The following is a 25,939-nucleotide window of genomic DNA, read 5'->3' as shown; positions in this document are numbered from 1 at the left end:
TATTTTGAATAATTTAAAATTTGTTTATTTTTGAAACCAATCAACCTCTCTTATAAAGTAAGGTTGTTTTTATCTATTGTATGGCACAGCTGCCAGCATTTTTTTTATATACCTGTACTAATATCAATTCAGCCATGGCCATCATTAACAGTACAATCTTCACATAACACACACCTCAATAAGTTTTTTTTTACAAAGCTTTACAGAAATTCCGAAAGTCACATTCTGAAACATCACAGATATTTGTTTTAGCATAAAGGCAAAGTGGAAAATATTGACATCTAATCAATATAAATGTTATGGTAGTTTACTTGAACACTTTGTAACAAGAAAGAGAAAATGTCCACTACTGAAATCTCCGATTCATAATATTCAACAGGTTGTTTTACCACAAAGAAAATCTTGAGCCTTTTTGTTTTATTCAAAGTCCTATCAACAGCTATGGTCATTTATGGACTGTTTTTCGGAGAGAAATCCATGATCTCTTTATAAGTCATTAATTCCAACATATTTTATTGTCATAAATGTTACAATTAGATTAGGCACAAATTATCACAACTTAGTAAAGCCTTCTCCACAATACTACATTATATACAATAGATGACAGCAATAGCATTGATAGAATATGATCAATTAGAAAACTAAAGAAGAAAGAAAATTTAGAAATTTAGAAAGGAAATAATGGAAAAATATTGTTTACATTCTGTTTTATAAACAGGTCAAGATAAATAAATGTTTTTAATACTGGGAAATGTTTACCGAAGTGCTACGAGGTATAGACAAACCCAGTGACAGATACACAATTACAGTGTATAAAAAAATATTGTAATTATCAGTTATACTTATGTTACAGAGAAATGTCCTACAATGCATAAGAGTATTGGCCTCATTGTATATGGGAATGGTGTCACATCTACATGTATATTATCTATCCCCAGCTGTTCTATGCACGGTTTCTTGTAAAAAAAACATAAAGTTTGGCCTTTTTTCACAAGATTGTTATGGAAATCGACCTTAACAATTGAATAATTACCCCTACCCTTGCTTTCAGATAACAATTCTTGCTAGAAAGATTCCTGGAAAACAACACAAGGAATTATTCATATCATATACATTTTGTAATGTATATGTGTTGTATATGTATTTTCTTGACAAAACTGAGTTACTGTATTCATGAATTGTTTCCCTTGAATTATTTTCAAACAGAAACCTCATGCTTTATCAATACTCATGATTTGTAAAGTTATTCATAGCAAAACAGGCAGGATTTACACCGTTAGAACTCTTTTGAGTTTGGAGGTACATATAGCACAAAGTGTATAAGGTATGACAATTTGTATTACAGGATTATATCCTCCAATCGAAACATTTGTATAATGAACATTTATATCAACAATAGCACTGATTTTGAATTTACAGTATGAAAATAACAATATGAAAAAAGCATACAGATGTCCTTCGAGCACTATCCTCATCAGTTTTTGTCTTTCTTAGAAGAATGAACCAAATAAAACCATAAAATAAATATATATTTTTTCAAAAATAAAATACATTGTACTTCCAAGTCTCCAATCTTTGCATAAAACATCTTGAATAATATCTTAACACAAAATAATAAACAAAGCAGTACATTAATCAAAATGTATATGGCATTCACATACACAGCACTAGATAAGCATACCAGTCACACCAGCTGGTATCTACCAAATCACCATAGTCGTATAAAAAAGTTGTAGGAAATCGGTTTATCAGGTCATGATCAAACTCTGGTCTGTTGCAACATTTAATTCCCTACAAAATAATATCAAAAAGATACACATGTACACCGGAATTTCATATCTTGTTATTTCAGTTTACCTCTGTTACAGTTAATAACAAAATGATTGATAATTAGGTCCATCACCTCCAAAGAAAAAAATTTTCAGAAAATTACAATGATTTATAACAAAATAATGTTGTGTTTCTTTAAAGGTAAAAATACCCACTAAGTTTCACCCCCTTATTTACATCATTTCTACATTACCCATGGTTACAGGCTGTTGTCAATACCTCCTTGGTTACAGTCAATCCATATTATCAATAGTTACAGGCTGTTGTCAATACCTCCTTGGTTACAGTAAACCAACATTACCCATGGTTACAGGCTGTTGTCAATACCTCCTTGGTTACAGTAAACCAACATTACCAATGGTTACAGGCTGTTGTCAATACCTCCTTGGTTACAGTCAATCCATGTTATCAATAGTTACAGGCTGTTGTCAATACCTCCTTGGTTACAGTAAACCAACATTACCAATGGTTACAGGCTGCTGTCAATACCTCCTTGGTTACAGTCAATCCATGTTATCAATAGTTACAGGCTGTTATCTGTGTTCCCTTAGTTACAGCAAACCAACATTACCTTTGGTTTCAGACTGTTGCTATGTGCCCTTAACTCTAGGATACAGGCTGTTACATGTCCCCATAGTTACAACCTTTCTATGCTACATCAGGAAACAGGCTGTTCCATGTCCCCTTAGTTACAGTCTTTCCATGCTACTCAAGGATACAGGCTGTCCCATGTCCCCTTAGTTACAGTCTGTCCATGCTACTCTAGGATACAGGCTGTCCCATGTCCCCTTAGTTACAGTCTTTCCATGCTACTCTAGGTTACAGGCTGTTTCATGCCCCTTAGTTACAGTCTTTCCATGCTACTCAAGGATACAGGCTGTTCCATGTACCCTTAGCCTGTCCATGTTACACTTGATTCCAGGTAGGTTTAGTCACAATTCATTCTCATGTATTTCAGGACTATTGTGTCTCTGATTGCCTTTGTATTTTTCTTCCATCTTTCACAATCTCCATGGATAAAATGTTACACTGGTGACCTGAATTATATCTGCCGTTTGAGTTTGTCCTGAGTAAATCTGATGTATTTATTACGAAAGACAACATACTGTATCCCTGACGCCATTGTAGTGGCTCCTGTGAGGTACCTGAAAAAAATCCAAACATTTCCAAGATTTATCCAACATGTCTGTACAGTTTCATTGCAGACTGACTAAATAGCACATAAAAATCCTGTAACAGAAATGATCAAATCGCTGATATCCCGATTGTTTAAGGAATGTCAGATATTCAATAAAACTTTGGTTTGTACGAGGTAGAATATTGTGCCTACCATAAGCCCTGAAGATATACATGGTCCACATATCCAAACACTGGAGCAGCCATTGAAGCAGCTATCAGGCATATTTGTAGTCCGGTGTTCCACTGAAGATCAGTATGGTGAAACATTACAAATGGACATTAAAAACAATTTTAACAACAATTCTGGACTTATCAAGTACATCTATCTATATGATAACCACTCTTTTAATGAAAACATCAAGAGTCCCAATAGGCCTGAGGAAAAAGTCATAGTATTTGGCCGAGATGTACGAAAAACCTCACTTCTCTACAAATAAGGGTCAATATGACCTAATTTAGTTCAGTAACACGTTGTGATACCATGATGTATATGTTACAAAAAAAAAAAAAAAATTTTAGGAGTTATAGGATTATTATTATAAACCAATGTCATGTAAACAATTACTTACCAACAATTATAAAATAAGATATTTACAGCTGTACAAAAGCTGGCCTAATCTCTAAACTTAACACCTATGTACATTTTGTAACACCTACCTTACTGAGTGTGGATGGCAGGATGGTGACTGTGGCATGGGTTACATCAAAATACCTCTTCAGATTTTTCTGTAGGGATATAAAAGTCACTGTAATTAGTCACAGACATTCCCCAGATTACCAGAGAAATATTACTGTACAGCTTGTAATATTCGTGGGAGATTTAATTTCTCTGGATGTGTTAGCCTGTTATAACAGAATGTTTGGCAAGGTAGCTTGTGTGAAAGTCAATACCTGAGAAGTTGCACAACCAGAAAATATTAGTCCCACAAAAAATTTAATTAAATAAATCAGTAAACAGTACCCACTACCCAGCATACAACACACATTATTATCCCATTATGAAATACAACCTAAGTTATCAGGATAATATGTCAAGTAAATGGCAAGTTGTCTGGATTTTATATAAAGTATATGATAAATTGTCAAAAAGTTATCAGGATTAATATTTATGTCAGAAGTATATTATGTAAGTCATTTGGAAATGTGTTCTATATACGGTAAGATTATAATTATGTAAAGTATAAATAATAAACTGGTCCGATCTTTTGAAACACTTACAGGTGGAGGTAGGGTTATATATCTTAAGTAAAAACCCGCAGCTATCAGCAAAGCGTCTCTCCCGATGATCACACATGTCAAAGGCACTGCAATGTACAGGCATCAAGTTAAAGGCTTTCTTAATATAACTTGTATTTTCTTTTAGAAATGCAAACTCTACCTAATTTGAATTTAAATTATTCAACAACAACAGCAACAGCAGCAACAACAACAACAACACATTTCTTTACAGTATATGTTTATAAATTACTACATTAATTAAAAGGTATTCCAAGGGTATTACCTGGTAATAGTTCTGCTACTGACAACGTGACGGTAAGAATGCTAACCAAGAGTTTATCAGCGACTGGGTCAAGGGCTGATCCTAACACAGACTGTTGGTTCTTAAAATTCCGGGCGATAAACCCATCAAGCTGCAAAAGAATTAGTGACATATTAGAAATTTGTACACATTAAATATGTGTCAACAAATGTCCTATACTGACAAGTCAAATCAGGGATTTCGCAGCTGATACTGGAGAGTACCCTGTACCCTGGTATGTTTTCGACACTCCAACATTTTAATCTTGACTATACACATGTATATCCTATGTAAGCTTTGATCTGGCATCAGCAATATTGTTATATTACTATGATATATTACACAAAGGCAAGTCGCTAATAAAATATTTAAAAAAAAAAAAAAAAAACTTACAAAATCTGACAGACCAGCTAGTACAAATATCTTGAATCCTAAATCAAATTCGCGGGTGAGTACCAGGTACCCGAGGTAGGGCGTCACAGCTATCCGTAGGCATGTCAGCAGGTTTGGTATGGTATATATGTTCTCTATCTGTAAATAAAGACGAAGAATTCTGGTGTTATTCAGTATACATGTATGGAATCTCCTGTTAAGTCTCTATGGGTAGCTTTGTGGGACAATGGTAACACACTTTCACCTGGATAGCTGGTGTTGAATTTCCCAAATTGGAAGCGCAAAAGGTATGGGGTCATCTGACTAATTACGTTGGTTTTTCTTAAATTCCTGATTGGATGTGAAAAGGTATGGGGTCACCTGACTAATCACTTCCTCCGATTATTGGTTGTATCCTTGGGCAAGACACCCTAAATGCTCTGGATAGCATGAGACAGACCTCCTGTGAGGTAGTCACCAACTACTACAAGGAAACCCCACCTCAATATTACCATGACTGTTCACCTAACAAACAAAAAATCCTACAATCAGAAACTTACCGGCGAAATATGATTCCGAAGTCTTTGTCGAAACTGCTGAATGTTCCTTAACATGTCTGATGTATGAATGTTCAATTTAAAACTGGTATTGAATGTTGATATGCTATCCCAATCTCCAATATATAGCTTTCACCATTGTCTGCTATGGAATTTTCCAACAATCGCCTTTTCTATAGACAAACCAATTATTGTAGCTAATTTCATGAAGGTATGTTTGAATTGAGTAAACAGATCTTGTCTGTAGATAGATCTAAAGCTAATTTAGACAGTTCACCAAATGTCACATAAATGTAAAAAAAAAACATACACTATATATAGCTAGCTGTTGCAGGCAGAAGGGATCCCATGGATTAATCATAAACATACACATGGGCATAGAGGATCAAAAGGGTTTGTTTATAACAAGGGCAGAGAGGGATCTAAGGGATTTATGATAAAATACGTAGTACAGTAACTTTTGCCTTTAGGGGGCCATACAGGGGTAATTTTTTATTTGGTTAAGAGGGATACATTGGTAATTATATCAGTAAAGAGCAATACAAGGAGAGATAACGGGGTAACTTTAGGGATGCTAAAGAAGCATATCAATGTGATTTTGGTCTTGTGAGGAGGGATTCAAGGGTGATTTTTGCCTCAGAGAGGAGGGATACAGGGGTGATTTTGGTCTTGGTGAGGAGGGATTCAGGGGTGATTTTGGTCTTGGTGAGGAGGGATACAGGGGTGATTTTAGTCTTGGTGAGGAGGGATACATGGGTGATTTTTGTTGCTGTAAAGAAGGATACCAATGTGATTTTAGTCTTGGTGAGGAGGGATATAAGGGTGATTTTTGCCTCAGAGAAGAGGGATACAAGGTGATTTTTGCCTCAGAGAGGAGGGATACAGGGTGATTTTTGCCTCAGAGAGGAGGGATACAAGGTGATTTTTGCCTCAGAGAGGAGGGATACAGGGTGATTTTTGCCTCAGAGAGGAGGGATACAGGGTGATTTTTGCCTCAGAGAGGAGGGATACAAGGTGATTTTTGCCTCAGAGAGGAGGGATACAAGGTGATTTTTGCCTCAGAGAGGAGGGATACAGGGTGATTTTTGCCTCAGAGAGGAGGGATACAGGGTGATTTTTGCCTCAGAGAGGAGGGATACAGGGTGATTTTTGCCTCAGAGAGGAGGGATACAGGGTGATTTTTGCCTCAGAGAGGAGGTATACAGGGTGATTTTTGCCTCAGAGAGGAGGGATACAGGGTGATTTTTGCCTCAGAGAGGAGGGATACAGGGTGATGTTTGCCTCAGAGAGGAGGGATACAGGGTGATTTTTGCCTCAGAGAGGAGGGATACAGGGTGATTTTTGCTTTAGTATGGAAGGAAAAGAATAGCTCCCAGGTCTTTTGACTTGATAATTCCCAACTCCACCAACTGAGCTCCATTGGTTGAGTGATAAAGACTTTATTATTTATGCTAATGAATAAGAACCAGTTCCAGGGCTTTTATTAGGCCATTCCCAATTTATTTCATATTGAAGCCAAATTCCCAAAATTTGCAGTTTACTCCTGCAAAATTCTTCCCCAATTTATCAACTTTCTTCACAAAATTAGACAAAATGGCACCATCCCAAACCAGTGAGAAAAAGAGTTCCTTTATTGCTTCTCCGCAGCATGATTCCATTGAGATTTTCCAAACAAGCTGTGAGACTCAATTTACGTCAATAATCAATATCATCGCCAGTGAAAAAAAGAATGAGGAAAAACAATCTTTCATGACTCTATATATATATATTTAACACAAATGATGGAAATCAGTTTCACTTTCAGAGTCGATAATTGGAAACTCGAAATTGATTTATTGATTATAACCAGTTTTCTAAATTCAGCACAGAATTGCCCTTTTGTAGAAAATTTATGTACAACTCAAGAACATTTATTGCAAGACTGCATGGTTTTGTTATTTTTTTTGACAATTTTTTTCGCTTATTTTTTATCATCTCCCCTCCACTATTTAACAGTAATACTACATGTATATACTTATTAATTATAAGACTGTAATATAAGCTCATACACCGCAGGTGTACGAGCTGAAAGCTCTCATTCTGTTAACACCTGGGTGTACACAAAAGAAAACAGTACAATCAGTTTACACATTCTGCTATTCCATCAACTTCGATTTCGTGTGCCACGGTACATTGCATGCACATCATTGAAGGGCGCCATTAAACTTTCTAAACTGGAATGGAGAATGCCCCATTGTGGCAATTTCATTGGCTAAAAATATAGGTGCTACAGAAACAACCGAGTGCTTCCAGGTTAATCGTAATTTTATTTCTTTACACATTTTTGTATGTTTGAAGCTTCCAAATTTGGTTTGGTTTATTTTGTTTAACGTCCTTTTAAGAGCTATAGGGTCATTTAAGGACGTGCCACTTTTGGAGGTGGAGGAAAGCCAGAGTACCCGGAGAAAAACCACCGGCCTACTGTCAGTACATGGCAACTGCCCCATGTAGGTTTCAAACTCGGAACCCAGAGGTGGAGGGCTAGGGCTAGTGATAAAGTGTCGGGATACCTATACTACTCGGATAAGGTGTCCCGACACTTTATCACTAGCCCTTCCAAAACTATTAATTTCAATACTCAGGTACAATACATTGTGCTGTGAAACTTTTAGTCAAATTATATATTATTATAAATTATGATATTAAAGTTTGGATAATAAATGCTCTTACATTACGGATCATCCGTTTATATATTAATTAGTTACTGGTTTACAGTCTACATGACTGCCCATTACCATGCTTTTGTTTCACCAACTATAGTTCTGTTGACGTGAGTGGTATCATGTGTAGCGGAACTGGACTGGGTCGATCATCGGTTCAATCGGTAGAGCATCGTTAGTGTTCGGAGGTCCCCGGTTCGAACCCCGGTCTGGCCGTGCATTTTTCCAATCCTACTACATTTGGTGCCGTGACTAAACCTTGTTTCAAGTGAGGTGAATACTTGACAAGGCGATACCTGAACATGGGTTGTGAGTCGTTAGGTCTTCGGGGTCAAAGACTTTAAAAAAAAAGGAGGGAAGAGTGTAGCGGAACTGGACTGGGTCGATCATCGCGTCCAGGTAGCTCAATCGGTAGAGCATCCAGCTAGTGTTCGGAGGTCCCGCGTTGGAACACTGGTCTGGCCGTGCACTTTTCCACTCCTATTACATATGTATCCCTGGATTTATTACATATACAGGTAGTATACATATAGTACATGTAAAAGTCACACCAACCTGTTCTTTTTACAGGATAGATTATGAACTTACCACATCTTCTAATTTTTGGTCCTCTTCCTTTGATGAACTTAAATGTGGGGTTTCATTTGTGCCCTTGACGTTCTTCTCGTTCGGTGTGCGGTTGTCACAATGATTAGAATGAAGCAATGAAGAATATGTATGAAAGTTTCTTATTTGCAAGTCTGATGTTACCAGCGAAACATTTGTATGTTCACTTAGTCGATGATAATTTAAGCACAAGTTCTGTCTGTTTCCTAAATACTGATATTTTAAAATGTGCGCTTGCACATGTGTGTTTACGTACGAACGTTGACTATTCAGCTGTTGACTGTAGTTTACATTAGGTCCCGTGTTGATATTTTTAGAAGAGAGGAAGCATGTCAATCTTCCAATGTCTCTTCTGAACAATGATGACAATTCTACACATGTTTTGCATTGAGCATATGAAAGTTTTGACAGCCCCGAGGGAATGGTAAAATTCAAGCACAACATTTTTCACTCTTGAGGTTAGAGGGGCATCACCACCACACCGCTATCTCCTGGGCGCCGCCATCTTGTTTTACTCTTTAAATACTGAATATAGATCACATTGCCATTTAAGGTCTTTAATTTACAATAATATAGAAAAGACTACTTAAAGTTATAAAGTTTACACCAGTCTTTTACAGTTACAAATTGCATAAACTGATATAGCGATATAATACAATTCAATGATTTTTTTTTAGAGATTGTAGACTTGAATCATTCGCTATAAAACGCTTGTAAATGTAATGCTTATACATCGTGTTTGAAAGCCTCTAGGTAACCCAGAATAACAATATACACAAACCATGTACATGTGTAACGGATCGATTATCTGACGTGTTAATTGTAACCGGGTTGGATGTACAAGAAATTCTTAGAAATGTCCAATACACATCAGGTAATCTTCTGGTGATCCTTTAACAAGTAGATAGTTTCCCATAACGACACGTAGACAGATTCATTTTAAAAATATATAGTTTTGTTTACTTTTTATCCTAGTTATCATTTCCTGGATGGATTTAGGAAGATCTAGGTAGACCTATTTCTGTTTTATTAGTAAGCAGGTGCAGGTTGGGGAAAATTACCAACTTACGTATAATACGCAAACTTGCCAATTATACGACAGTTGTGAGTATGGAATTGTTATTAAGAATTGCCAAAATCGCTGCACCAGTAATATATTATTATTTTAAGAATGTCATATTACTGACAGCGATGTTAAAAAGATGATGACTCTTTTTGTTAAAAATGCTAAGGACAATTACCCACTAGCTGAAAACAGGTTTGCAAAGAATTTGGACGGATATATTTAGTTAAAAATTATCAGTGAGTTAAGTATCTATGTAAGGAAATAAAATATCATTTTGTCTTTTCATCATTGTATACCTTACTTGTATCAGGTTGAAGGGAATGTGGGGAATGTTGTTTAAACACCGACCTGAAGGTGGGTTGGAAAAGTGCTCAATTTCTATATGTAAGAAGCTCTGATGTTAAATCTCCACAAGGCAGCTTTAAAGCGATATTAACATCAGAACCCTTCGGATTAGTAACCCATATATGTGGCACTGGGTTTGTGCCCAACCTGAAAAAGTCAGTAAGAAACAATGTATTTCACAATAAGTTTACCAATCTGCCATATGCTACATAGAAACAGGGGCATGTTACATTCTGAGAAAGGGTAGTACATGTATATGTGTTGGAGTCAATTATATATATTATGTAGATGCAGTACATACATGTATTTATACAGATGTACATACATGTATACATACCAGTATATGGGTTCTGACAGATAGCTGTAGATATCCATTTTCATATATATATTGTTTGATATATGTTAGGCAATAACTAAATTCATATCCTTTTCCATATTGTAGCATCCCCATGATATATACATGTATATGCATATATATATACATATGATACATGTACATAATAAATGTGTCTGTCAACTTTACTTATAATTATAGATAAGTGAATCATGAAAAAACTGAAGCCATCAGTGTTTCAAATCACTTCAACTGAAATGGATATTACTGAAATCAGGTTGTCTGTCTGTTTAGTTGAAATTTACTGACTTTTAAACAGCTCCTTAAGTTGTAGCTATAGGCTAATTATTTAAATTTGATTTGACAATGAAAATATCTCATTGGAAAATTTCCTTACCAATTATTGAGTGTGTCCTATAGTGATTATGCTTGTATACACTTTAGTTTAGGAAATTCTTACAGTATACGTAACACTATAAACCATACTCCCCATCACCATCACCATCACTGCCTCCTAAACCACCACCACAACCAACAACAACTACTAAACCTCAGTTACTTATACTTTGTGTAGCTCAAAGTTTGCTATGAAAAATTAATGGAAAACCACAGATTATGAGATAAAACTACAGATGCCAACATCTGCTATAGGGGTAATTCTAGGTTATTTAGCACATTCAATGAAAATTTTGGCAAAAAACAGGTCAAAGGTTGACTCCAGAGGTTTCGGGTACATCCTAAGTCTTCCTGTTACATGTATCTTTTAAAACCATATATTTTTAGCTCACCTGGACCGAAGGTCCGGTGAGCTTATGTCATGGCGCAGCGTCCGTCGTCCGTCCGTCGTCCGTCCGTCCGTCGTCCGTCAGCATTTGCTTCAAATCACTACTAGTCAAAAAGTTCTTATTGGATTTTGACCAAATTTGGCCAGAAACATCCTTGGCAGAAGGGGAACAGATTTTGCATAAATGGTGACTCTGACCCCCGAGGGGCCAAAGGGGCGGGGCCCAATAGGGGAAATAGAGGTAATTCCTTTAAATCGCTACTAGTCATAAAGTTATGAATGGATTTGAACCCAATTTGGTGAGAAACTTCCTTTGGGGAAGGGGAACATATTTTGCATAAATGGTGGCTCTGACCCCCGAGGGGCCAAAGGGGCGGGGCCCAATATGGGAAATAGAGGTAATTCCTTTAAATCGCTAGCTACTAGTCATAAAGTTATGAATGGATTTGAACCCAATTTGGTGAGAAACTTCCTTTTGGGAAGGGGAACATATTTTGCATAAATGGTGGCTCTGACCCCCGAGGGGCCAAAGGGGCGGGGCCCAATATGGGAAATAGAGGTAATTCCTTTAAATCGCTACTAGTTATTAAGTTATGAATGGATTTGAACCCAATTTGGTCTGAAACATCCTTGGGGGAAGGGGAACAGATTTTGCATAAATGGTGACTCTGACCCCCGAGGGGCCAAAGGGGATGGGCTCAATAGGGGAAATAGAGGTAATTCCTTTAAATCGCTACTAGTCATAAAGTTATGAATGGATTTGAATCCAATTTGGTCTGAAACATCCTTGGGGGAAGGGGAACAGATTTTGCATAAATGGTGACTCTGACCCCTGAGGGGCCAAAGGGGTGGGGCCCAATAGGGGAAATAGAGGTAATTCCTTTAAATCGCTACTAGTCATTAAGTTATGAATGGATTTGAGCCAAATTTAGTCAGAAATGTCCTTGGGGGGAAGGGGAACAGATTTTGCATAAATGGTGGCTCTGACCCCCAAGGGGCCAAAGGGGCGGGGCCCAATATGGGAAATGGAGGTAATTCATTTAAATCGCTACTAGTTATTAAGTTATGAATGGATTTGAACCCAATTTGGTCTGAAACATCCTTGGGGGAAGGGGAACAGATTTTGCATAAATGGTGACTCTGACCCCCGAGGGGCCAAAGGGGCTGGGCCCAATATGGGAAATGGAGGTAATTCATTTAAATCGCTACTAGTTATTAAGTTATGAATGGATTTGAACCCAAAATGGTCAGAAACTTCCTTTGGGGAAGGGGAACAGATTTTGCATAAATGGTGACTCTGACCCACGAGGGGCCAAAGGGGCGGGGCCCAATAGGGGAAATAGAGGTAATTCCTTGAAATCGCTACTAGTCATAAAGTTATGAATGGATTTAACCCAATTTGGTCAGAAACATCCTGGCAGAAGGGGAACAGATTTTGCATAAATGGTGGCTCTGACCCCAAAGGGGCCAAAGGGGCAGGGCCCAATACAGGAAATAGAGGTAATTCCTTTGAATCGCTACTAGTCATAAAGTTATGAATGGATTTGAACCCAATTTGGTCAGAAACATGCTTGGGGGGAGGGGAACAGATTTTGCATAAATGGTGACTCTGACCCCCGAGGGGCCCAATAGGGGAAATAGAGGTAATTCCTTTAAATCGCTACTAGTTATTAAGTTATGAATGGATTTGAACCCAATTTGGTCAGAAACATGCTTGGGGGGAGGGGAACAGATTTTGCATAAATGGTGACTCTGACCCCCGAGGGGCCCAATAGGGGAAATAGAGGTAATTCCTTTAAATCGCTACTAGTTATTAAGTTATGAATGGATTTGAACCCAATTTGGTCAGAAACATCCTTGGAGGAAGGGGAACAGATTTTGCATAAATGGTGACTCTGACCCCAAAGGGGCCAAAGGGGCGGGGCCCCATAGGGGAAATAGAGGTAATTCCTTTAAATTGCTACTAGTAATAAAGTGATGAATGCATGCTCTAAAAACAATTCTTGAGGACTTTCATACCTTAGATAGTCTGGACTTCATTAATCTTTATAGCAGTTCCGATTCCCACACTATAACCATATATAGCATTGTTTGAGATTTACAAATAAAACAAATTGAATATGAACATTATTTTGACATTTGGTCTAATTCAACCAGGTGAGCGATACAGGCCCCATGGGCCTCTTGTTCTTATTTTTCTCATTTTATCAGTCCCCCAGCTTTATCTTTGATGGTTTCACCATCGACACAGAACTTTGTCTATTGTACAAGATTACTCAAGTGAATATTACAAAACTTGGTGATTACTGTAAATCTAGGGAAGGTACATTGTCTGCCATTTTACAACTTGTCTTATTTAAATTTGCACTAGCTGACTTCACCATCCCACCGTCAATCCCTGTATATAAATATGTTTACTGACTTAAAATAAACAACTCAGTTGTTTATTTTAAGTCAGTAAATATTGGCATTGTTTGCATACTTGTCAAGTTACAGCTTCAGTATGGAGGATTTACATTTCCATATCAAACTATCTATAAATAAATCAGAGCACTGCTATCTCCTGTCAGATTTAGTATATACTGGTGCATGCACGCATGGAGATACAGTGTATTTAATGGACAGGGCATCATGTATGTAAATATTTTGTAAAAACTACATCCAACACGATCGAAACACGAAGCCAACATGTCGGTAAGTTTACTGTAGATAAAATTTCAGGTGAAGTCCCTATATACACATATATGCATACCAGATAATTTTTCCAAGTTTACTTTCAGATTTTGTGTAAATTTAGTTGTAATGATTCTTTCAAATTAAAGTGAGTATTGGATTCTTGACAGATTGCTGTAATATCCCAAATTAAAGGGGACTCATCATTAGATTTTGCCTGAAATTTTGCTGAAATGATTCTGACTTATTGGTGATCATGTACATGTTCTATATACAAAATATGTAGCTATACGGGCAAGCTGAATGACAGGGCCTAAAACAGTTATGTTTAGAGATTTATGTAAATGGTAGGGGCCTTGTGTTAACTGCTGATACTTGGGGGGGGTGTACATGTCTTTATAATTATGTATTACTCTGACTTAATGCTGGTTAGGTAGGGGTTGAAACATGCCAGCAACGTTAACATCTACATGTATATATATCTATATATATTAATTAGACCACTATAAAGAAGACAACAGTAATAGTCCCTGGATATTGAAAAGCCTTTATTTCAAAATTTAGATTTATTTTCACCACATTTTTTATCTCAATTTGGGCCACTCTAGAAAAGTGATCCAGGGATATGGGCCTCTGTATTATCCTTATGATATATATAGAGATGTATATATATAGTGCATGACAAAATTGCCAACATAATGCATGCCCAAAGATGTGTTGAATAGTGAGTTCTCCTGTCTTTTGTGGTGATAGTTTCCACCTTTATAAGATATATCAATTATTTTCATAAAATTTCATACCTAGGTATATATTTTATACAATTCTTTTGAATTATGATAGAAAAATTATGGTATAAAGCAGATGTAGTTTAAATTTATATGCTGCTCTTCAGGAGAACCTGTATCTATGTGTAAGAAAGATTGTGGCTGTGGTCTAGAGGTGTAGCCACAGGTATTTCTGGCTAGGCGATTAAGAATCGAACTTTAGATCATGAGTTTGAGGCCTTGGTCAGGGTTCGAGTCATCAAATTGTCTTCCTTTGTCATTTGTGTTACTGTATTTGCTATATATCTAGTTATTAGCACAATGTACTTATGCACTTTTTGTTGAATCGAAAGTAAAGATTTGAATTTCTTGTTGTAATTGCACTGTGATGAATATTAATAATATGTGTACAATTCATATCATCTTATAGACGACTCACTATATGATCATGTCAGGGTATACGTATCAGGCTTACCATCACTGCACCATTAAAACATTCTTTTCTAAGAACATGGATGTGTGCAGTGGTATAAGATGGGGATATTTCTGGCTAGGTGATCATGATTAGACGCCGTAGATTGTACGAGTCATAAAGTTTTCGTCCTTCGTCATTTGTGTAACTATGTTATATACATTGTATATATATAAACTTGTATGCATGCTTTGGTATCATCTCCAATGAGTGGCCATTTTATTTTTCAGAACGGAAATGCAGAAAGACCATTGTACGAGCCAAAAGTTCTACAGGATATAGATTTTGATGGAAGTCACTGTTCAACATACAACCCAGAGATTTCCCACACAAATCCAGGAGAGGGTCTGCTCATGCGGCCGCTGTGTAGAGGGGACTATGATAGAGGTATGCTTCCAATGGCACATAAGTACAGGAGAAGATGTGAGGTCTGCTGGAGGTGAGGTCTGTATGTGAGAGGAGGGTCTCTGAGGTCTATATGTGAGGTCTGTATGTGAGAGGAGGTTCTCTGAGGTCTATATGTGAGGTCTGTATGTGAGAGGAGGTTCTCTGAGGTCTATATGTGAGGTCTGTATGTAAGAGGAGGTTCTCTGAGGTCTATATGTGAGGTCTGTATGTGAGAGGAGGGCCTCTGAGGTCTATGTGAGGTCTGTATGTAGAGGGGATTATGGTAGAGGTATGATTCTCCACACAAGCCTAATGGAGGGTGTGAGGTCTGCTGGAGGGATTCTCCACACAAGCCTAATGGAGGGTGTGAGGTCTGTTGGAGGGATTCTCCACACAAGCTCAGTGGAGGGTGGGAGGTCTGTATGTGAGAGGAGGGTGTCTGAGGTCTATATATATGTGAGGTCTCTATGTAGAGGAATTATGGTAGAGGTATGATTCTCCACACAAGCTCATGATCAGGGAAGGGTCTGAGGTATGTATGTGAGGTCTGTATGTAGAGGGGACTATGGTAGAGGTATGATTCTCTACACAAGCCTAGCGGATGGTGTGAGGACTGCTGGAGGGATGCTCCATACAAGCTTGGGAGGGTGTAAGGCTTGCTGGAGGGATTGTCCACACAAGCTCCGGGGAGGGTGTGAGGTCTAGATCTGTTGGAGGGATTCTCCACACAAGCTGAGGGGAGAGTGTGAGGCTTGCTGAAGGGGATTGAGGGTTGAGGTCTGTTGGAGGGATTCTCCACACAAGCTCAGGGGAAGGTGTGAGGTCTGCTCGAGGGGATCGAGGGTTTCAAGTCTGTATGTTGAAGGGTCTAGATCTATGACAGATGCATAACAGAGATTTCTACACAAGGCAAGGGAAATCTGATACAATGACTTTTCATGCTTCCCACCCTTACACATACATCTTTTATATATAATCTTAATATTTTCCATTTACCAGTCATAAGGTTACTAAAGAAAATGTTGATACAGAAACATTTAAAGCAATTTGACCATTCACTGATTTAGAAATGAACAGGGTTTCCAAGACTAATTTGACTTTATGATTAAGTGTATTGTGTTTTATCAGAAATACCTGATTTATTTTGCAGGATACATACAACTATTGAGCCAACTCACAACTGTAGGGGATATCGGTCAGGAGGAATTTGATGGTAAGTTGTCCGAGTCTTTCAATACTGTAGGGGATATCGGTCAGGAGAAATTCGATGGTAAGTTGTCCGAGTTTTTCAATACTGTATGGGATATCGGTCAGGAGGAATTGATGGTAAGTTGTGTCGGAGTCTTCCAATACTGTAGGGTATATCAGGAGGAATTTGATGGTAAGTTGTCGGAGTCTTTCAATACTGTAGGGTATATCAGGAGGAATTTGATGGTAAGTTGTCGGAGTCTTCCAATACTGTAGGGTATATCAGGAGGAATTTGATGGTAGGTTGTCGGAGTCTTTCAATACTGTAGGGTATATCAGGAGGAATTTGATGGTAAGTTGTCGGAGTCTTTCAATACTGTAGGGTATATCAGGAGGAATTTGATGGTAAGTTGTCCGAGTCTTCAAATACTGTATGGGATATCGGTCAGGAGGAATTTGATGGTAAGTTGTCCCAGTCTTTCAATACTGTATGGGATATCGGTCAGGAGGAATTTGATGGTAAGTTGTCGGAGTCTTTCAATACTGTAGGGGATATCAGTCAGGAGGAATTTGATGGTAAGTTGTCGGAGTCTTCCAATACTGTAGGGTATATCAGGAGGAATTTGATGGTAAGTTGTCGGAGTCTTTCAATACTGTAGGGGATATCAGGAGGAATTTGATGGTAAGTTGTCCGAGTCTTCCAATACTGTAGGTGATATCGGTCAGGAGGAATTTGATGGTAAGTTGTCTGATGTACATGTTATACTGAACCATTTCGTCGCTGTGAGGGATTTATATATATCTATAATGTTTCATACCTACATATGATTGACTCCATTAATATATAGTCTTATAGCAGATAGGGCAGCAATAATAGGTCTGACTAACTCTCCCCAAGGTGAAGATGCAGGGTACAAATCAATAGTCTCACAGGTACTTCTATTATAGAATCTCTCCTTACATTTTAGTCAATATTTACTGATTACACCATTTTGTCATGTTTCACCAGCACGGTATAGCAGCATGGAAGCCTGTCTCGACAGTTACTACATCACAGTGGTAGAGGACACATGTACCGGCCAGGTGATAGCTTCAGGAACACTTGTCAAGGAACAGAAGTTTATACACAAATGTTCAGCTGTAAGTATGAACACTTGTCAAGGAACAGAAGTTTATACACAAATGTTCAGCTGTAAGTATGAACACTTGTGAAGGAACACAAGTTTATACACAAATGTTCAGCTGTAAGTATGAACACTTGTGAAGGAACACAAGTTTATACACAAATGTTCAGCTGTAAGTATGAACACTTGTCAAGGAACACACGTTTATACACAAATGTTCAGCTGTAAGTATGAACACTTGTCAAGGAACACACGTTTATACACAAATGTTCAGCTGTAAGTATGAACACTTGTCAAGGAACACACGTTTATACACAAATGTTCAGCTATGTTAGTAATATTAACATTAACATATGGAACATAAGCTTGGATACTTGTCATTAAATATATGCTTACACACCTGTGTACACATGTGTCTTAATTTGGAAGAAAATTAGAGTCTCCGACAGACATTTGAATGGTTCAGGTGGGTGACGGTGTACTACATGTTGTATTTGCCCCACGTATTTCATTTGGATCAAATTAGCTATCTATCTTCTGTTGAAGCTTGTGAAACTCACTGATACAGCAAAACCAAGCTTGTACATTGTATACAGTAACATGGGTATTATTTGTCGGTTATTTTAGTATTCTATGTTACAGAGGGGAAGAATAGAAGACATAGTTGTAGACAATAAATACAGAGGAAGACAACTTGGAAAATTGTAAGTATTTTACAGTACCTCGTTAAAAGTAAAAAGTTCCACATCTGATGTGGCCTACTGTTGTTAGGATTGAGAAATTTTCTAGTTTTATGGGGAAAAATATGAAGCATAATGATAGTATCTGGTAGGGACAGAGACTGTTGGTATTAATGGAGGAAGGCAACTGTACAAGATTTAAGTAATCCACTTCCTTCCAAAGTTACTCCAACAATGTTAGAAGTTTTACACAGCGAAGATACTTTTGACAGGCGCCGCAGTCGGCAAAATCATATCCAATAAAAAAAGAGCCGACCAGCGGCCTCTTATGTTATAGGAGTATTCTAAAGTATGCTAGCTGTTAGTATGGGCAGACAACTCTGCAAATTCAAAGTAATCCACCATTTTCTTCTTTGTACTCTATCCCTTCATACTAACTTTGAATTAGCATGTAAATGGTTTTCTGACTTCACCTTAGCATTTTAGTACATATGACTGTTATCTCTTTTATTTACTGGTGTCTGGATAATTAAGACATTTTGAATTCTTTTCTCTTTAGAATACTAGACGTGTTGACAATAATGAGTAAAAAGGTTGGTTGCTACAAAGTATCTCTCGAGTGCAAGGACAAACTTGTTCCCTTCTACTCACAGTTTGGATATAAGAAAGAAGACGAACAGAACTACATGTGTCGACGCTACAGCGATTAGTTCCCAATTTACAAATTGTCCTCCTGGTGTCTTTCAGTAGTTAGCTAGCAACTTAATCATGTAGTCAGGCTGTGATATGTCTGATATATACTGGTGTTTCAGTTTAATTAAGATCTGAACCACTTAACTTTTACTCTATTGTAATGTTACCCTGTGGTCTGAAACTCAGTTGTGATGTGAACAGTATCACAACTATTCTAGTTTTGACTGAACCACAATGATGTGGTTCTTGTATGAACTCAAGAACAAAATCCCTGTGAATCAGATCACTTGAGATATTGTTCTTGTGTGATCTGAACCACATCAATATTGTTCTTGTGTGATCTGAACCACAGAGATATTGTTCTTGTGTGATCTGAACCACATCAATATTGTTCTTGCGTGATCTGAACCACAGTGATATTGTACTTGTGTGATCTGAACCACAGTAATATTGTTCTTGTGTGATCTGAACCACAGTAATATTGTTCTTGTGTGATCTGAACCACAGAGATATTGTTCTTGTGTGATCTGAACCACAGTAATATTGTTCTTGTGTGATCTGAACCACAGTAATATTGTTCTTGTGTGATCTGAACCACAGTAATATTGTTCTTGTGTGATCTGAACCACAGTGATATTGTTCTTGTGTGATCTGAACCACAGTAATATTGATCTTGTATGATCTGAACCACAGTAATATTGTTCTTGTGTGATCTGAACCACAGTAATATTGTTCTTGTGTGATCTGAACCACACAGGGATAGTGTTTTGTGTGATCTGAACCACAGTAATATTGTTCTTGTGTGATCTGAACCACAGCGATATTGTTCTTGTGTGATCTGAACCACAGTAATATTGTTCTTGTATGATCTGAACCACAGGGATATTGTTCTTGTGTGATCTGAACCACAGTAATATTGTTCTTGTGTGATCTGAACCACAGTAATATTGTTCTTGTATGATCTGAACCACATCAATATTGATCTTGTATGATCTGAACCACAGTAATATTGTTCTTGCATGATCTGAACCACAGTAATATTGTTCTTGCGTGATCAGAACCACAGGGATATCGTTCTTGTATTATTCCTAGATTTCTAGTACGATAATCTGCTTTACTTTTTCTGTTTAGCAACCATTCACACCTGTAGTGGCAAAAAATCCAGGGTTTGATAATATGATGTAAACTGAAGCTACCAAAAAAAGTAAAAGATTAGTTGCTTAGTTTTTTAACGGAGTACCCAGAGAAAACCCGTGTGGTTGGGCAGCTGACCCCATACTTTTTTGTGCCTACCAGCTAGTTTCCATTAAATCTATGGTATGGCTGTCTGCTAGTGTAAAACAGAAGTAACTCTACCACTTGGTACATTAGTGCTATATTCATCTTTAATCCTGTACTTTTTCTGTGACTTAATTTTATGTAACTAGAAATGAATTACATTGTATGTAACAACATCCTTATGGCAATATATTACGCTTAATCTCATGTTTTTTTCCATGAGTAAATTGTTGTCATTGTTATTGAAGTATTGTTACAGTTTTTTATTTAACGAATGAATGAAATAACATCCTATGTTCTTGTTTAGTGAGTTTTTGTTCTTGTTATTGGTTTTCTTTACATGAAAATACAACACATACAAATGTGTTACGTGTAACCTTTACAAAATTATATAAAAACAATATTGTAGATACCAGGATTACGATGTACCTACTATCATGCTATTCTGCAGTGCAATGTTCTGTAAAATTTTGCTCTCAATTAATTTTTTTATTTATTTATAAGTTACCGGTAGATGCAATAGATGTTTACAGAAGACTTTTATTCAGTCTGAAGCTGTAATGTAAATTAAAACCCTATGCAAGAATTGGCAACTACTAGGTATACTTAAAAGTTGTTTATGATCATGTGTGGATTACGTAGCATTACTACCTGTTAGAGAGGACTTTATGGTGTTGGAGCCAGTCAGTTTAGAGTGACGGTGTCACTCTGTAAACCTTTCCTATCTCCTGTGAGGACATTTATCAGATCTTGTGGGTTTCTTCTCAGATATACATTGTATTACCGACTTGCAGAATCTCAATACTTGACGATAAATTTACACGTTTGTATTTTTATTTTGTGATATCATCATATCAGTTGTTGTATGTCTTCTGTTTCAACATGTCAAATCCATATTTTTGCTCCCTTGGTAGTTAAATGCTGTGCATTTAAATTTGAATTACATATTTTTATACTGTCGTTATGATTCAATTTTCTCCTGGTTTAAACTACTTGGGACATGAAAGGTTTTTATATTTAATACTGTGTAACAGGTTGAATTGAAAAGTGATTTTATTTAAAAAATTGTATTTATCCAATAATACTTTCTGTGGGAGATGAAAGTACTGTGTGTTACTGGCTGCTTGACATAAAGCCAAATGATGAGCAAGCTATTTTGTATTTTGATGAATTTATTATTTTGCAACATTATTTGGGATACATGTATACATATTTTATGCTAATTGCTAAATAGAACATTTATATTTCTTTTCTCAACTGGTAATTATTACTATAAACTCTTGATGATTAAAAGCTAATGCTAATTACAAACTTATGAATCATTAATTACAGACATATTGTTAATTAAAATGGAATAAACCTTTAAATATTATTAATTAAATGATTTGGGATATATGTTTTTGATGCGAATTGCTAAATAATACATTTATTTTTTGATATATTAACACAGTCTTTAATAATTAAAGCTAAAGATGTAATTACAAAATTAATTATTAATTACAAACATATTGTTGATAACATTTTAAGAAACTTTATTTTTAATTATTACAAAATGTATATTATTTCATTATTAATGAAAAAAATTAACCAACAAACTTTTAAGTATTATTGATTAAAAAATTATGTACAATGTGTTCAAATTAAAAAAAAATTTTAAAAAACTTCATTGTAGCTGATATTATTTATCATAATAAGTATTTATTGCTAATCATAGATATACTTTTATTTCTTGAGTGTTTGTAAATAATAAAACAGGATCTCACTCATATTACAAAATGTGCAATTTGTTTTGCATAATTCTTCATATTTATTTATCTTGATGAATCTCCACAACCAAAGATATTGATGAGTATAGAAACGCATTCAAACATCTGTCCATCATTAACTTTTTCTGTAAAGAACTCTCTCTGAATAACAAACAACCCAAGGCCATGATATTTTGCCTGTTGGGATGAAGGACTATCAACTTTGTTCAAATTAATGACCTTGACCAATTTTTGAGGTCACAGGGGTCAAGTGTGTCAAAATCTTTAACTCCAATATAGTTACGTGTAAGATGAGCTAAATTTATATATAGTCACTAGTAAGATACAGTCGATTTATATTCGGTCACTGGTAAGATACAGCCCATTTATATTCAGTCACTTGTAAGATACAGCCAATTTGTATTCAGTCATTATTAAGATACAGTTGATGTTTACTAAGTCGCTAGTAAGATATGGTCTATAGATATTTATTCACTTGTAAGGTGCAATCAATTTATATTCAGTCTTGAATACCGAAAACAAAATTTAATATTTTACAGTCAGTATTACTATTCAGACAGACAGTCATTTGTTTTCTTTAGAATTTCAATCTTTCTGTACTTGGAAACTTTGATGTGAATTCTGCTTTAGACTGTGAAACCAATAGCTATTTTAGTCCCAGTACTGACGGAACCTCATATATACATGTATAATGTGTACCAGTCACAAATAGAGTTTGGTGTGATTCATGAAATATATATTAATAATTGTTATTAACATGATTGTTCTAGTAAATCTTTAGTATTAATATTCATGTGAGTTTTTGGTGTTTATTATTGTACTTTAAATAAATTGTATTATGCAAATTTGTAATGATAATGTGTAAAAGCATGCTTAGATTCAGAGAGTGCCAAAAACCAAATGTCAAATTAAGGCATCAAAGAATTTAAACAAAATTAATCTTTCACAAAGTACAACTGATTTACAGTACAAAAAGATGTATATAAAGTTGGGAAATAATCTTTTGTTCTGATGCTTTTCTGGTGATATCAGGTAAACAAAAAGATCTGAGGTAGAGAAGTATTTGTAAGATGTGCTATTGTTATGGAGGTATAATTACTGTCAGAAATGCATTACTTTAATACCATCTTTGACCTAATCATCACACCTGCTCCTATAAGCCCACCCCACCTTTTTCCAGGAAAAAGACGATGGATGTGCTAACTAAAACATAAAAAAGTTCCTTACCACACTAATCTTTCAACATATTCTTCTCTTCGCCAAAGATTGGGTTGTTTTTACTACATAAAAGTATATAAATGAAAAAAAAAAAAAATTCACCCAGATTTCACATGGAAACTTTTCCATATACAAGTGTACATGATTTTTATTTAGTGCACAGTGTGCTCATTAGGTCAAATATGGTAATTAGTTATGATAATCAGAGCTTATAATTTATTAAAGTAAACTTTCTCCAAATATTGTTGCCTTATTCTATAGCATGCACTTCTAGTGACTTATAATATTTTACCATTGCTTTGGTTCCATATATTGACACATATTGTTTTATATAGTCTGGTCCATCTGACAGAATGTAGACCTGACAGTCTCTAGGTCTGACTATATTGACACATACTGTTTTATATAGTCTGGTCCAACTGCCAGAATGTAGACCTGACAGTCTCTATATATAGGTCTGACTATATTGACATACTGTTTTATATTGTCTGGTCCAACTGACAGAATGTAGACCTGACAGTCTCTATATATAGGTCTGACTATATTGACATACTGTTTTATATAGTCTGGTCCAACTGACAGAATGTAGACCTGACAGTCTCTATATATAGGTCTTACTATATTGACATACTGTTTTATATAGTCTGGTCCATCTGACAGAATGTAGACCTGACAGTCTCTAGGTCTGACTATATTGACACATACTGTTTTATATAGTCTGGTCCAACTGACAGAATGTAGACCTGACAGTCTCTATATATAGGTCTGACTATATTGACATACTGTTTTATATAGTCTGGTCCATCTGACAGAATGTAGACCTGACAGTCTCTATATATAGGTCTGACTATATTGACATACTGTTTTATATAGTCTGGTCCATCTGACAGAATGTAGACCTGACAGTCTCTAGGTCTGACTATATTGACACATACTGTTTTATATAGTCTGGTCCAACTGACAGAATGTAGACCTGACAGTCTCTATATATAGGTCTGACTATATTGACATACTGTTTTATATAGTCTGGTCCAACTGACAGAATGTAGACCTGACAGTCTCTATATATAGGTCTGACTATATTGACATACTGTTTTATATAGTCTGGTCCAACTGACAGAATGTAGACCTGACAGTCTCTATATATAGGTCTGACTATATTGACATACTATTTTATATAGTCTGGTCCAACTGCCAGAATGTAGACCTGACGGTCCCTATATATAGGTCTGACTATATTGACACATACTGTTTTATATAGTCTGGTCCAACTGACAGAATATAGACCTGACAGTCTCTAGGTCTGACTATATTGACACATACTGTTTTATATAGTCTGGTCCAACTGACAGAATGTAGACCTGACAGTCTCTATATATAGGTCTGACTATATTGACACATACTGTTTTATAGTCTGGTCCATCTGACAGAATGTAGACCTGACAGTCTCTAGGTCTTACTATATTGACACATACTGTTTTATATAGTTCGGTCCAACTGACAGAATGTAGACCTGACAGTCTCTATATATAGGTCTGACTATATTGACACATACTGTTTTATATAGTCTGGTCCAACTGACAGAATGTAGACCAGACAGTCTCTATATATAGGTCTTACTATATTGACATACTGTTTTATATAGTCTGGTCCAACTGCCAGAATGTAGACCTGACGGTCCCTATATATAGGTCTGACTATATTGACACATACTGTTTTATATAGTGTGGTCCAACTGACAGAATGTAGACCTGACAGTCTCTAGGTCTGACTATATTGACACATACTGTTTTATATAGTCTGGTCCATCTGACAGAATGTAGACCTGACAGTCTCTAGGTCTGACTATATTGACACATACTGTTTTATATAGTCTGGTCCATCTGACAGAATGTAGACCTGACAGTCTCTATATATAGGTCTGACTATATTGACATACTGTTTTATATAGTCTGGTCCAACTGACAGAATGTAGACCTGAGAGTCTCTATATATAGGTCTGACTATATTGACATACTGCTTTATATAGTCTGGTCCATCTGACAGAATGTAGACCTGACAGTCTCTATATATAGGTCTTACTATATTGACACATACTGTTTTATATAGTCTGGTCCATCTGACAGAATGTAGACCTGAGAGTCTCTATATATAGGTCTGACTATATTGACACATACTGTTTTATATAGTCTTGTCCATCTGACAGAATGTAGACCTGACAGTCTCTATATATAGGTCGGACTATATTGACATACTGCTTTATATAGTCTGGTCCATCTGACAGAATGTAGACCTGACAGTCTCTATATATAGGTCTGACTATATTGACACATACTGTTTTATATAGTCTGGTCCATCTGACAGAATGTAGACCTGACAGTCTCTAGGTCTGACTATGTTGACAC

General features: G+C 36.3%; 2 protein-coding genes across 4 annotated transcripts; one reads left to right on the top strand and one right to left on the bottom strand.

Moving 5' to 3' along the window:
- Positions 1 to 8: 8 nt before the first annotated feature.
- Positions 9 to 9,268, bottom strand: LOC117323427 (cardiolipin synthase (CMP-forming)-like). Of its 2 annotated transcripts, none has more exons than XM_033878649.1 (7): positions 8,745 to 9,268; positions 4,922 to 5,059; positions 4,511 to 4,640; positions 4,228 to 4,313; positions 3,667 to 3,735; positions 3,161 to 3,252; positions 9 to 2,975 (listed from the first exon to the last, which is right to left on the bottom strand). In XM_033878649.1, the coding sequence occupies exons 1-7, from the start codon at positions 9,204 to 9,206 to the stop codon at positions 2,873 to 2,875; spliced, it is 1,080 nt and encodes a 359-aa protein (XP_033734540.1). In that variant the 5' UTR covers positions 9,207 to 9,268; the 3' UTR covers positions 9 to 2,872. The 2 variants fall into 2 exon arrangements, with proteins under 2 accessions (XP_033734540.1, XP_033734541.1); XM_033878650.1 differs by lacking the exon at positions 8,745 to 9,268 and adding an exon at positions 5,461 to 5,650.
- Positions 9,269 to 9,523: 255 nt separating this feature from the next.
- LOC117323426 (glucosamine 6-phosphate N-acetyltransferase-like) lies at positions 9,524 to 23,774 on the top strand. 2 transcript variants are annotated; one of them, XM_033878646.1, is made up of 6 exons: positions 9,524 to 9,636; positions 15,431 to 15,587; positions 16,738 to 16,800; positions 17,785 to 17,915; positions 18,542 to 18,603; positions 19,139 to 23,774. In XM_033878646.1, exons 1-6 carry the CDS (start codon positions 9,598 to 9,600, stop codon positions 19,287 to 19,289), a joined length of 603 nt encoding a protein of 200 aa, XP_033734537.1. In that variant the 5' UTR covers positions 9,524 to 9,597; the 3' UTR covers positions 19,290 to 23,774. The 2 variants fall into 2 exon arrangements, with proteins under 2 accessions (XP_033734537.1, XP_033734539.1); XM_033878648.1 differs by lacking the exon at positions 9,524 to 9,636 and adding an exon at positions 13,855 to 13,985.
- The last annotated feature ends 2,165 nt before the right edge of the window (positions 23,775 to 25,939 follow it).

The sequence above is a fragment of the Pecten maximus genome, chromosome 3 (genome assembly GCF_902652985.1).
Source record: "Pecten maximus chromosome 3, xPecMax1.1, whole genome shotgun sequence".
Classification (NCBI taxonomy): domain Eukaryota; kingdom Metazoa; phylum Mollusca; class Bivalvia; order Pectinida; family Pectinidae; genus Pecten; species Pecten maximus.
Note: the sequence above shows the minus strand (reverse complement) of the source record. Positions and strands in the feature narration are given on the sequence as shown.

Coding starts and splice junctions, on each gene's coding strand:
- LOC117323427 (XM_033878649.1), bottom strand. CDS start 9,206: ATGTTGTGCTTGAATTTTACCATTCCCTCGGGGCTGTCAAAACTTTCA. Junction 4,641..4,921: donor TAGCTGGTCTGTCAGATTTT/GTAAGTTTTTTT, acceptor ATTCTTTTGCAG/CTTGATGGGTTTATCGCCCG. Junction 3,253..3,666: donor TGCCATCCACACTCAGTAAG/GTAGGTGTTACA, acceptor ACTGATCTTCAG/TGGAACACCGGACTACAAAT.
- LOC117323426 (XM_033878646.1), top strand. CDS start 9,598: ATGTACAAGAAATTCTTAGAAATGTCCAATACACATCAG. Junction 9,637..15,430: donor AAATGTCCAATACACATCAG/GTAATCTTCTGG, acceptor TTTATTTTTCAG/AACGGAAATGCAGAAAGACC. Junction 15,588..16,737: donor TAGAGGGGACTATGATAGAG/GTATGCTTCCAA, acceptor TTTATTTTGCAG/GATACATACAACTATTGAGC.